Genomic DNA, 14,151 nt, shown 5'->3' with positions numbered 1-14,151 from the left:
GCGGGGAGCAAGAAAGGGAAGAGGTCATTAGCAACTGTCCAGCCGGTCATAAAGCAGGGTCAGACGGAGAGAGCATGGCACAGAAGGGCAAAGGACAGGAGGGAAGTAGGAGTTGGCCCCCAACTAGCTGAGTGACCTCTGGCAAGTGGCTTCCTCTCTCTGGGGCTCAATTTCCCTGCCTGTGAAAGAGGAGTTGGCCTAGATCTGTGATTCTTTTTCAAACCATAGGTCACACTCATCAGTAGGTTGTGGAATCAATTTAATGGGTCATGACTAGCATTTTAAAAATATGGGCTACAATATTTCAGAGTGCGCTCACATGGTGAGGATGAGCCTTGCTTTGGGAACCTTTTGTTTCAGTTACATTTAAATATTATAACAGGTTTGCTAGGTGCCAGGCAGCAGTCTAAGTATTTCATATCCATGATTTTATTTAATCCTCATAACAATCCAAGGGGGTGTAGATTGACTATTGTCATGCCCATTTTTCAGCTACAATAACCAAGACATTAACTTGTCTGAGGTTATGCAGCCAGCAATGGGCAGAGGCAGGACTTTAACATGACAATCTGTCTCCAGAGTCCAAGTACTTAACTATACCAGTGCACTATACCCCATATGCACACATGTGTGGGTGCTTGTGAATGAAGTGAGTTGTGATACAGATTTATTTTAAATTGTGAATCATGGTCAAAAATATTTGAAAGCTGCTGGTCTAGAAAATCCTGGATCCCCTACATTGCTAACCAGCTGATTCTAAAGTGGCCATAAATAAGCCAGCTTGAATTGGAGGGGAGGTTTTCAGTGACGGGACAGGTGACACACATTTAGTGGGTTGCAGGGAGCCTCAGCCTCCCTACTAAGATGTGTTTGTTGGGGCTGCCTTCAATTCAAAGGTGAGAGAGGCTAATTTGGGCTGGTTCCCAGCCTGCGTGCCTTGACAGGCTCCTCTGCACCAGTGTAGCCAGTACATAGGCAGCATTTTTCTCCTTGGGAGCCAAAGCCCTTCTCCAACATGCTGTTATTAATCCTTCATGCTATCCTGCTGGGGGAGCTGGTGACAGGTACGGCATAGACAGGAAAATGTGGATACCTGGGGCCCTGGGGGAGACAGGCAGGACAGCTTGGCCTGTTGGCTGCTTCTGCTGGCACTAGGCTTGGGCCCTGAGTCCCCATTGGCTCTCACGAGCTCCTTTGGCAGGCAGTGAGTGAGCACCGGGTGAGATCTAGTGCCAGCTCTGCCAAGGGAGGAGGGCTGGTGCCCACAGGAAAGGTGGGGCCTGACTCAAAAGGGTAGGGCCCTCCCTCAGAAACAAGGAGGGGTGGGCACTCCCGCAGGCCTGTGCCACCTGGTGGGGGCAGGAATGAGCAAGACCCCTGCCACACACTGGGAAGAAGCCTTGTTCCCATCAGCTCCTCTGCAACAGGGTTCCTCCTGAGCAAATAAATGCCTTTTACAGATGTGGCTTCGAAATGAAAATGAAGTCTCTTAGCCACTGACATCTGGAAGCCAGATTCAGACATAAACCGATTACTTTATTATCATGAGGGGTTTTTTTCTTCCCTAAATCAACAGCCACAGCCCTCTGGCCTGAAGAGTCAGGGTCTAATTGAATTTGGGTGGGTGGTGTGTGGTTATGATTTGTTTTTGAGTGACTCTGGTCATCCAGTTCTCGAGAACTGAAATGATCCTTTAAAAAAGACAAAGCACATCCCTTGAGAAATTGTCCCAAATCCAGAAGCTGCAGTACCATGGTCTGAGGCAGGAGAACACGAGAGGGGTCTGCAGTGTTTCCAGCTGACAGGGCCTCACCAGGGATGGCTGCCACCTCCACCACCCTCCCAGAGCATCCCGGGATGCCAAGGCCACAAGACCATGTGAGTGAGACCCGGAGAGGAAAGCAGAGCCTTACCTGTCCAGTCACAGCCCAGCACCTCCAGCCGCATTCCGATCCCTGCTGGCGACCACCTTTCTGGGTACACCCGCACGTACTGTGCTGGAATGGGGTCGAACCTTCGGATGTCAGGGGTGTCGTAGTGCATGTTCCCTTCGAACAGCTGCAGGGAGACGGCCACTCAGCCCTTCTTGTGTGAGACCCCTCCCCACTGGCCCTCCCCCCTTCCTTCCCCTTCTCCTCCCCGCCCCTCATCCAACCGGGAAGGCAGCTGCATGGTTGATTTATGGTCACTGGGATATTATGATCCTTGCGAGCTTTATTTTCAGACCTAGGTTTTTATTCATTTGGAAGGTGGTTAGGGACCCCAAATTATGGTAAATAGGGAGCAGATAAAAGTGGCAGTTGCCAGGTTATATCTTTTATCCCGGGACTGAAACTGAGGACTCGGAGGAGAATTAGGCTTCAAATGCAGTTTAAGCTGAACATGGCTAGAGAGAAGAGAAGGCAATTTAGACCATTCTGAATTCCTCGGTTTACTGAAGTCTAGATTTAGAAAGTCTCAGTTGACAGATAGTTCCCAGTCCACTGAGAGCCTGAAGGGAAAATGACCACCCTCTTTCTAGGCTAATGAAAAAGTCCTGTGGCCACACATTGATAGTTAGAGACTGTTTTCCAAACCCTTATTTACGGGAAGCAATTTTGTCAAAAGCCCCAGTACTGAAAACTGATGGCAGTGGAGCTGCCCTGGTGGAAGCCAGTGGGGACCCAACACCTTGGAGCCACTCATCTGGGGAAAGGGGGTGGCTAGGGCTGTGGCTGATTACAAAAGGGGGCACTGTCTCAGGGAGGACAGGCTCTGAGCCTGGCAAAGATCACTTCCTTTCCCAAGAAGAGCCAGGATCAGCTCTCCCTGGGGAAGCCTATGGTTCAACTTCTGACCCATCCACTGTGGGTTCCTGTTACAAGCCCTGAGACTTTTCAAGCTTCTGGAATTGTGAGCAGAGAGTTGCAATGCCTCCAACCCAGTCCTTGCCTCTGCATTCAGAACGGAAACTGCTCAGCAAAGGTGGCTGACCAGAGACATGCAATACCCCCTTCATTTTTAGGGGCCCTGCTCTTCTGAGGAAAACAAGGGGTGACTTAGCAATGAGGATTAGAGGGCCTGGCTCACCAGGAGATTAGTCTGGAGAGGGACAGAGACATGATGATCCCTTCCCTTCTTGGGGCTCCTCGTGCCCTGTGTCAGAGGCTGACCTTCACTCCTCTGGTGGCAGAGGACGGGCTGTACTGGCCTAAGCTTTTCCCCAGCCTTGGTATGAGAGGCAGGAAAGATCTAAGCAGTCAAGACTAGGAAAATACAACGGAGCACAGCAACTTTCAGAAAAACACAGTTATTTTTGGAAGAAAACCCCTAGTTTCTATAGTTTGGCCTCCAAAAACCACATCCCCTTTGGATGTCTAGCCAATTTCAAGGAAACTTTATCTGAAAGAAGGTATAAAGGGCGTTGAACTTTATAATAAGTCAGTGTTAAGTAGTGGTTAGGTCTTTGGGATTTGGAGTCAGACTTAGGGTTTCTGAATCATGGCTCTACAACAGGTAAACAGTGTGACCCTGGTCACGATACAAAGCCTCAGTTTTATCAACTCTAAAATGGGAACAACTAAGGCATCTACCTTGTAGAGATGTAGCAGGGATTAAAAGAGAGTCTAAATAAGACATTTAGCATAGTGCCTGGCACAATGTAATCTCTCAACTGCCATTTCTTTTATTGGATTGCAGGGGTTTGGTGATGGCTGTCAAGCTGGGAAATCAGCACCCTAACTCCCTGCACCCCACTTAGCTTCCCTGTGTGAGGTAAGCTTACAGAGGCCTGCAGGAACAGCCTACCTTTGGCTGCTGCGTCCTGGGGTCCTGGATGTATTCCCAGTCCTTGCCGTTGAGGCTGTAGGAGACTTTGAACTTGCGCACAAATGCCCTGGCTTCCACTGCGGTGATGCTGTCTCCTCCGCGGGCTCCCTGGATGATGATGCCTTTCACCGTCTTGGGTACTCCCAGGTCCACCTGAAGCCACTCCTCACCTGGCTGGGCTTGAGGGATCCGAGGGAACCAGCCCGAGCGGCTGCTGACCAGGCGGGCCGCGCTGGGGCTCCACAGGTACTCGCGGGTGGAGGAAGCGGAGATCTGGGAATCTGCGATGAGGCCTGAGAGCATCCCCAGCATGTTGGAGCAGGGGGCGTCTGTGGAGAGGGGAGGAAGATATAGGAGGTCATGGCCTACACCCCACTAACTGGGACACCCCCATTAGTAGGGAGCTGCAGGAGAACCCAACTATCAAATACTTTACATCAACACTGATTTCTTTGTGTTTTGAAGTTGTATAGACTGTGGTTAAGAGCTTGGACTTGGAGCCAGACTCCCTGGGTTCATGCTCACACTGCCACTTACTAGCTGGATGACCTTGGGCAAATTATTTAATTGCTCTGTGCCTCAGTTTCCCTAGGTCTAAAGGGGAGCTAATAGCAGTGCCTGCCTCTGGGGATTGTTGGGACTATTCTGTTAGTTACTAAAGAACTGTTCATGAAACAGTGCCTGGCATATCTAAGTAACTAGTGGCTGTTAGCTGTTCATGCTTACAGCTATAACCAAGGATGCTCAGAATGAGTGTCTGCATATCCTTGTGGATGACACCAGTCCCCACTAGCCCTCTAGGGAGGGTGCGTGCAGGGGAGCTCGGCTGAGCATTTAATTATTTCCTGGGTGATTGTTTGGTCAACTAGATGGAAACCTTTCTGGAGTCATTACTTCCAGATGTGTTCTCATAGCTCTTTACTGCTGTGGACCCTCCCACATGCTGTTCCCACTAACCTAAATGCTCTTCCCCTCAGTCCTCACCAGACTAACCTTTACTCACCCCCAAGCTTAAATGTCACATCCTCAGAAAGTCTGTCCCCAAACTTTCAATGCACAGTAAATTAGGTCCCTTCGGTCACTCTTTCTCAGTGCACCTTGTTCTTTTCCTTCATATACACATCTTGGTTTACAATTATCCAGTGCTTGCATGTGTTTATCATCTATTTTTAACCCACTAGCCCGAACGTTCAACAATGTCAGACACCTCATCTATTTTGTTCACTTCTTTACCTCCAGTTCCCAATGTGGGGCTTTGCACACAGTATTTGTGGAATAAAGGAGTGAGTGGAGAATGTATGACTAAGTGATGTTGGGCAAGGCAGGGTCTATGAAGTGTGCATTAAATACTTGCAAACTGAGCTATAGATAAGAAAGATCCTCCAGGTTGTCTCATTCAAATTACGTCTTAGGCTCTCTTCCTCTTTCAGCCCCTGCACACAGCGTGATTGTTCACTGGTTGGCTCCTTTCAATCTGAACTAAATCCTTGCTGGTTAGCCTTTGCTGGCCTGGAGCAACAACATGGAAGGAATAGAAAACAGTCCCTAGGCAGGATTAGGATAAATTTCTCCCATCAGAGGGAAGCTGGGTCTTTGTGTAAAGGTGATAAAAGCAGAGAATTTGTATTGAGAAAATGTGGGTTCAGTTCCAGGCTCTGTCGCATCCTAGTTAGGTGACTCTGAGCAAGCTGTTTAGCTTTTTTGAGTCTTGGTTTCTTTATCAGTCCCTGCCCCACTCACCTCATAGGGTTGTTAGAAAAAATAGACAGGATGATGTACAAGAAAGGGATGTGGAAGATGTAGACTGTACAAATGCAAGCAAGGTGTGTAACCAGAAGCCTCAAACAGGGCCACACCACAGGGCACTCCCTATCAGGGCTGGGATGATGAGGGGGCTGGCAGGTGGACGGATGTATGCTGAAGACCCTTCCAGGTGCGAGAAGCAGCTTGCCTGCTCTGGGCTGAGTCCACAGGATGAAGGGGATTGGACTGTCCATAAACATCTGGGGCTAGTCCAGCCACCATCACCTCTGATTCATACCACTGTGCCAGCTTCCTACAGGTGTCCCAGTTCCAACTCTGGTCCTCTCCAATCTACAGCACTTCGGTTTCAGCCCACATGCTGTGCCCACCCCTCTCACTTTCTCTTTTGGTCTATCTTAACACAGTGCCATTGAGCAAGCTGTGACCACTGCCCGGTGCACTTCCCCTCCCCTCTTCACCAAGTAATGCCTATCTGCCCACTAACCTCAGCTCAATCATCACCTACCTCCTCAAGGACTGGGTCAAATCCCTTACACTGCACTTCCAAAGACCATGAGCCTCTGTTTCCAACATTTATCATAGTTTTGATTTTATATTTATTTATGAGTTAGTTTGTTTAATTAGTGTCTGTCCAACTTCTCTGTATGCCCAGACAGAGCTGGGCCTGCTATGCTCACCACTGTGTCCACAGCAGTGTGCATAGCTCCTGGCCATGCTGAGGCAGCAGAGAGTGTTGAGAGCTCAGGCTTTGGACTCAAACTGCCTCCTAGACTCAAACTCTGGCTCTACCACTTACTGGCTCTTAGAATCCTTATGAGGATGATAAAAGATAACACACCTTAGGTGTGAATGGAACCTGGTACATAGTCAGCATTCAGTAAATGTTAGCTAGTAGGAATAGTAGATGGTTAATAAATACATACTGAATGAATGAATGAAAAGACAAACTCTGGTAGGACTTGAGTCCTTGAGCTCATCTGCCTTGCATTGAATGTCCCTCCAAAATTTGACCCCTACTGTGGCAGTGTTAAGAGAGTGGGAAATGCTATTGTGGTGGCTGAAATGTGGGGCCTTGAAGAGGTGATTGGATTGTGAGGACTGTACCTTCATGAATGGATTCATCCATTCTTGGAATAGTGAGCATGGTTCTGAGGGCTTTAAAAGGAATGCACACGAGTCTCTCCCTCTGTGCTCTGCCAATTTTTACCATGTGAGACCCCTGCAATGCTCTAAAGCCACCACTAAAGGAGGCCCTCACCATGTTTCCTGGACTGCGGACTACAGAGCCTCTCAAACTATAAACAATAAATTTCATTTCCTATAAATCACCCAGTTCCAGGTATTTTGTTATAAGCAACAAAACTGACTAATACACCATCTTTCTGGGCAGGTCACATGGTACAATCACGCTGTGTACAAGGGCTGAAAGAGGGAGACAGACTAGGATGTAATCAGCTCACCAACCTCACTGGAGCCCCCGCCTCACCTGTGACCCGGCAGCCATAGAGCTCCAGCCGGAGGGCGATGCCCGAGTGCCAGGTCTGAGGACGGATCCTGATAAACCTTGTGAGCAGCGGCGTGTGGAGCTTGTTTGGGACCACCTCAGTCGCGTCGTTGTTGGCTTGAAAGACCTGTAACGTAAAAGCAGAGCCAGGTTCATGAAATCCCTGTTTGTAGCTGAGCCACTCGAGCAGTCTTTGAAGTGGGTGGGAAGGTTCTGTTGAATTTTATTTCCCTCAAGCTAAAAAATAATCAGTGGGTTTGTTGTTTGGGGCTTTTTTAGAAACACTGAAAAAAAAAATTTAATTTCCCACACTACTCCAACTTGAAAACAATAAATGGTCTTCACAAAAACTTTTGGAGGAAAGGAAAATTTTGCCTTTGGGCTGAGAACAAGCAGAGGAAGGAGGCTTGAAAAGGAAAACACTTCATAAGCTGAGAAAGAGAGAAAAAAAGTAGACGATCCTTTAAAAATGAAGTGGAAATGTCATCTTTTAGGGCTAGCAGACCTCACCCGCTAACTTGAACTTGACACTCCTCTTCCCCATGTTGCAGGCACCTAGGAATGTTTGCAGGGCATTTTATAATTGTGAAGTGCTTCACAATTGTGTTTTTAGTCACTTAGATGCTTCCCCACTCCATAAGCGGGTGAGAGGGTGAGGGGCACCATCGACCCCCCAATGCCCCTGTGTCAATCAACACTTTCTTGCTTCCCTCTGGTCTTTGTTGGAGGGTCAGGGTTGCACAGTCCCTCAGAACCCTGCTCCAGCTTCCTCTCACTGTAGTCCCTGCCTGTAATGAAATCCATCCCTGTCCCCATCTGACCAATACATCTCTTACGGGAGGAAAGGCTTTTCGGAGTAGCTTCTAATCCAACATGGTAGGAGCCGGTTCTAGCTAACCAGATGGCTGGAATCAATAATTGCCATATGGACCTTATGCTTTTTTGTGCTCTCCATTAAAAAAAAAAAAAAAAAGTAACTGGAGTAAGTACATGTGAAATTCTCTTGGTTTCCCTGGATAAGGCTGGAGGGAAAAACCAACTAACCAACCATCACTTCTCAGTCATACCTGTCACAGCTATAACAACCGAGTTCTGTAAACCTACTGACAGCCAACTCTTCAACAACCAGTGACTTCTTCTGCATAGGGGAACTAGATGCTTCAGCTCATGATACCCAGGACATGCCAGGTGCTTGGGATACAACAGGGCTGGAACAAGAGGAATGGGGAACTGGCATATTTGAATACCCTTCAGCCAGGCACTGTGTAAACGTAATTATGTCCATAACACCCTGGGAGGTAAGTACTATTATCTCCACTTTATTGGTGAGGAAACCAGGGCTCAGAGATGCCTGTCTTGATCCAGGGCCCTTGACAAGTTTTTAGGCATTAAGCTTATGGTTTCCTAGGCTGACTCATCTCTTTTAATAAATTTGCAGTGTTATGTTGGTGGCTCGGAGTCACAGAGCCCTGAAGTTCTCCAAGCGTGGGTTGACTGGAAGTAAAGTCACTGACCACTGATGTTTACAATCCACCTTAGAATGGCTTTGGATGACAGTAAAGAGCATCACGGACATTTATAGCCAACTAATAACACAGTCCTTTCTTCTTCGTGAACTGTGAATTCCACCATTTGCAACCTTGAATGCTCCATATTTCCCACTTGCTAAGGTCAAAAGTTAGAGCCATTTAATAACACACCACTGGTGTTGGGGATGAAGGATAGGAGACATCATACCTTTTGCAACCAAATGAAGGGAAGAGGTTTGCTCATGACAGAGAAGGAAAGAGGTTTTCACTGGTCCACCATATTGAGTTAAAAACCAGGGTTCCTGGTGCTAAGCCCACCAAATCTTAGGGGCTCCCACCCAGCCTGCCCAGCAGACTCCCTTTCTTCCCCTGGGGAATCCTCCCACCCTGAGCCCTAAGGCTGTTGGCTTCTTCCCCTGCCACCTTGTTGACAGCAGGGAGCACAGAGGAAGGACTGGTTGACCCCTCATCTCTCCCAGGTTCGATCTTGCTGTTTCCTGTACAGTGACTGAGGACGAGGATGAGTGAGAAGACAAAATTAGCAAGGGGAGAAGGGCCCAGGAAATAGGAAGAAAGAAGCCAGAGCCAGACATCTGGGAGAAGGCCCGTGGGGAAAGGTGCCCAACCCTCTGTGATCTTATGAGAGAGACAACCAAAAGAAGACGGAAGGGGGTCCCTGGAAAGCCCAGGCCCCGCCATTCCCACTGCTGCTTCTTTGTTGCTGGTAAAGGGCTCCACAGCTCTGAGGAAAGGGACAGAGGGACTGAATCCAAGGAAAAGAGAAGAATTCAGCATGAGGCAGAGGCTGTTTGTTTGTGCTTCCTTTTGTTCTGGCAAGGAAGAAACAAATGCAGCACTTTGCTTATTTCGGACGGGTGCTGTGAGCAGCAGGGGCCATCCCTGGACAGCTCCCGAGGAGGTGATGGTGACTGTGTGTGTGGCCTCCATCAGGAGATGTGAAAGAGTTTATATGGGGATGTGGGGGAGCTTTATCTGCCATGTGACTGCACAACTGGAGAGCTGAGTGGATGTGAACTTGAACACAGCTGCTCATCCACAACATACATACCATGCTGGCACCGTTTAGAGACACAGCACGTCTTATGTGTTTTTAATACCCAGTTTTATCCTGCCGGACCTCTTCATTTCTCAGCCTTGGCAGATACCACCAAGAGACCTTCTCTTTTCTCCCTCAGTTAAGAAATGGTTGTATACTTGGACTGCCTTTGGGAGGGTGGCATGTGTGTGAGAATGTTGCATATGGCATGAGTGTGCACATGCCTGTGTGTATGTGCCCAAGGAGGGGTTAGCCTGCCCAGGGATGCATGTGGCCTCAGGCTTTGGGTGAGCCCCCTAGTTCTCTGCCTCCAGCAGCATCAGTCAGGAACAGAGGCAAGCACATCGTTTCTCTGCCCTAGGCCATCTATCTGGCTGCTCAAATTGAACTTCATTCTCCATTCCATTTTGCTCTTCTCCCACCCCTAGAATCAAATGAAGACTCTTTTCAACTTGGCTTCAAATGATCCTTCATGTTTTCTTACTGGTTTCTTGTTTGCTCTTCACCTTGTATTCACATCTGCCCTCTATTCTCTGGACGCTTTGCCGAAGGAACACCTTCTTACTCTATTAAACTCTTCACACACTTTACTCTGAGTGTGGCGTTGTGGAAAAAAACAAACAAAAATCACTGGATTGGGAGCCAGGAACCAGGCTCTGCAGCTAATTAGCTCATAAGTGTGGGCAAGTGTCTCCATCTCCTTTGGGGCCCAATTTCATCCTCTGTTAAATGAGGGGAATGTACAAGTTGATTTGTAAGATTCTCTCTTGCCCCAGATCCTAAGCCTTTCTTCACGAGAGTTTTTGTGATTTGAACTGCTCCAAGAGTGTCCACTTTATAACAGGGTGTTCTAGTTACCTGTCGTCCCTTATAGCCTAAGTGCTTCTGTGGACAAGTGCTGTGGATTTTTATACACTTTAAATAGTGTCCGGAACACATGTTGAGTGCCCCATTCCCAGGAAGAATATACTTTGCTGATGTGTTGGTTCAATAACAGTTCAAATTATTAATAACAATGAGTAATAAATAACAACGCCTTAGTCCTTACATATTGTCTTTCACCCAAAGATATCAAAGTGCAATTTATGAAAATCCATTTTTAATGAAATATTAAGCAGTTTCTATTTCTCCTGACTCAATGGATTTACAATGCCTCAATTTTTTTTTCTCTGTATCTCCCCTATTTATAGCTGGCAAATGCTATCATATATTATACATCTTTATGACTTTCTCAATGCTTCTGTGGTTTTGGAATCACCCTTCACCTGTTTTCTGATCAAATTCCCTGAGATGGCTTCTTGGCTTCCAGTCTAGGCATTGCAAGGTAAGGGCCTGTTTGCATGGGAAATGATGCCAGGTAATTGGTTTTATTCCCTATTCCCTGTGACTCACTGAATCACTACAGGCCAATCAATCAACCTTAGATACCTTGGTTTCTCCTTCAGGAAAATGGCATCGATAATAGGCTTGCAGATAGACAGTAAAGTTCACCAGCCCTCCCTGCTGGCTCCAGTGCCTGAGCAACACCCAAGGTGGACGGAAAAGTGGAAGCTGAGTCACAAGCAACGAATGGGTCTCGGGACAATTGGGACAGTTCAAGTTCTCAAAGCGATTGGCCCCCAAGGCCCACCTTGAGGCCAGAACTTTTCAGGCCATAACTTTGCCATGAAATAGCCTTAATGCTGAGAAAAATCAATGGATTTCCAGTGTATGTTATACCCAGATAGGCATATAACAATCACAGTGATCAAATTTTAACATTGGCTTTAAAAGCTGGATATCACAGAAAACATACATTTTTACTAATTTTAAAAGAAAAATCTTACTATGATAGCTTTACCACCCAAAGGAGAACCGGGAATATGTTCAAGGTGACCCTAGCTTTTGGGGGATAGAGTTGATTATATTGTAATTATTGAAAATATTTGTGTGTGTCTGTATGTGTTAAAAAAGAAGCTATGTTGAATATAAAGATTTCTTCAAGTATATCTCTGCAAACCAAGTTTAAAAAACAATTCAGGGCACAAAGTGGTTTGGATAATCCATTTGGTGCCTTGCTGAATTCTGAACATAATCCAACATTTTCCAATTGATTCTTAAGACCTTTGGTTTATTTTCAGCAAGACAAGATCTGAAAACCAGCAGCATTTCATGGATTTTCTGATTTGCACCTCTGGGGGAGGGAAATGGGATGGGGGGGTATCTGCCAATTAAATCGGCTGCTATCCAACATCCCTGTTGGGTTGTTATCTACACCCCCCAGGAGAAGAAAATCAGCATGTGGTTACCATGCTTGTGGACTCACAGGCATGGACTATATAATGCAATGTAAAATAAAAGAAAATTGTATATATAATACACACACACACACACACACACACACACACACACACATACATATTATATATACAAGGGTATTTCAAAAAGTTCATGGGAAAAAATGGAATTGGAGGATAATATGAATCTTTCTATGAATTTTTGAAGACATCTCATGTATTATATATATTATATGTTCACATGTATGTTTTATATATAGTATACACACATACACACATATATATATACACACACAAAATATAAGAAACATCCAGCCAGAAAACTTCCCTGATGGTTTTTGAGGACCCCTTGTCCCTGTTTCTTGGCCCATCTCTAGTCATGGCCCCTCCCCTTGCTGACCCTCCTGAAGTCCTCTCTGAAGAGTGGACAGTGGCTTTGGCACTGCTGAGGACCGTGAGCATTACAGCCCGCTGACCTTCCAGGCCTCCAGGCTGGGGGGTTTCTGCCCAGCCTAAATCTCTTTCCAATCCATTAACCTTTGCTGTCAATGTGCAGGTGCCCAGGACAGTGTAGATGCTACATGTCATTATGCCTGCCTCAGGGGGTCAAGAAGATTCTTTCAAAGCCATCAAGCTCCTGGGAGGAGAGACAGTGCAAGCTCACGTATTGCCTGGCTGGGGTAACCCCCCTAATTGAGGCGGCCCTTTGGAGGACACTGCATCCGATCTGAGTAGATCCTCGGAATTCAGCCTGCACACGCCTGTCTATTCATCACCTATGGTTTAACCTACTGTATATTTCTATTTTGCTGTAAATATCTGAACTCAGTCAGCTCCAGGGATTGTAAAGAAAGCAGGAAAATTTTTCAAAGAAAATACAGTGTCAGAGCCCTGAGGTAGAAATCGTGCATGAGATGTTCTGCTGCTGCTGCTGCTTTTTTAAAATAAATATTTCTCTCCACTAATAAATGTTTCATTGCATCCAAAGTTCTCCATTTCAATCTACTTGGCACAGACGCTCAAGGAGGAGGAGAACAAAGCAGGCGGAAGAGAAAGGTGGCAGGAAGGGAGGGCAGAAACTGGGGAAACCAGTAGCCATTGTAAAAATGGGTCTCAAACAACTGTGCCCACTCACCCGGGCTGCAGAGCGGGCGCCTGCCCTCCCTCTCCCACCCCTTCCCTTGCGTTGTCTCCAAAACCAGCCATCAGGTCTACACATAAAAGCAAATGGTTAATCAATGAATGCCATCCTGTCTAATTAATTTGTTGCACCAAAGAGGCAAGGGGAGGGGGCACTGGGGGAAAATGATGTTAAGGGAATGGGCATTGTTTTTTTCCTATTTGCAAATCATGGTTCTGACATTTCTCTTTTAAAACTCTCCCTTAAAGACTATTTAAAAAATGTTTTTTAAAGCTGCTCTCATTCTAGTGGATGTGGGAACTTAGCCAGATAGAGTCAGAAGGGATGTGTCTGCATGTTTGTGTGTATATTTTAAAATATATTTATATTTATGTGAGAGAGAGAGAGAGAGAGAGATTGAGGGAGGGTAGGCCGGGGTAGGGTAAAGAAGCTCCCTAACAACCAAATGCTCCTGTATGACTGTGATGACCCCACTCTCCTCTTCCTCCTTCAGGGCTGTTTTTGTCATCAGGCAGTGCTCTTGACATGCAGGAGGAGACAGAGGAGCCAGGCGGTCTCTCCCGGGGGTGGGGTGGGTGGGGGCTGCGCATCCCCATCTGTGCGGGCCTGTGGGGTCCACTAGATTTACTGCAGGATTATGTTACCCCCATCGAGACGCTGCGCCCTGGAACACAGCATCCTAACAGGATTAGGGTTTCAGGATTTGAGACAGGAAGGCATCAGGGAGGAGAGGAGAGGAGGACAGCTCAGGGGTCTGGGGCTGGAGGAGAGATGGGCGGGGGAGAGCACAGTGTCAGAGCAGGGACTGTCTGACGGACCCATCGTCCTCCTGTGCAGATGGAGGGCCCTCCACACCGGAAAACCTCCTGACATGGAGGTTCGAAGATCTTTTTAAGGAGGCACCTTTCACTCCCAGGTGTGCAGAAGAGAGCCAGGGGAACAGGGACTGAGGTTCCAGGGCACCTCTGCCACTGCATGTCTCTTCCGGGTGGTAAACCCCAGAGCAGGGAAATGGTAACAGCAAGGAACTTGTCATGCTCCCAGGTGAGGCCCTCCCTCCAGTGCTCAGCTGG

At 47.2% G+C, this 14,151-nt stretch overlaps 1 protein-coding gene across 2 annotated transcripts in view; it reads right to left on the bottom strand.

Moving 5' to 3' along the window:
• Positions 1-14,151, bottom strand: part of NRP2 (neuropilin 2) — a 114,408-nt gene that overhangs the window by 48,480 nt on the left and 51,777 nt on the right. For both annotated transcript variants that reach the window (XM_063095111.1, XM_063095118.1), the window contains exons 8-10: positions 7,058-7,202; positions 3,787-4,136; positions 1,914-2,058 (exon numbers count right to left, since the gene is read on the bottom strand). In XM_063095111.1, coding sequence (XP_062951181.1) covers positions 1,914-2,058; positions 3,787-4,136; positions 7,058-7,202 — 640 coding nt within the window. The remainder of the gene's footprint in view (positions 1-1,913; positions 2,059-3,786; positions 4,137-7,057; positions 7,203-14,151) is intronic.

Source organism: Cynocephalus volans, chromosome 1, assembly GCF_027409185.1.
Source record: "Cynocephalus volans isolate mCynVol1 chromosome 1, mCynVol1.pri, whole genome shotgun sequence".
Taxonomy (NCBI): Eukaryota; Metazoa; Chordata; class Mammalia; order Dermoptera; family Cynocephalidae; genus Cynocephalus; species Cynocephalus volans.
The sequence above is the reverse complement of the archived record's forward strand: the minus strand, read 5'-3'. Positions and strand labels throughout refer to the sequence as shown.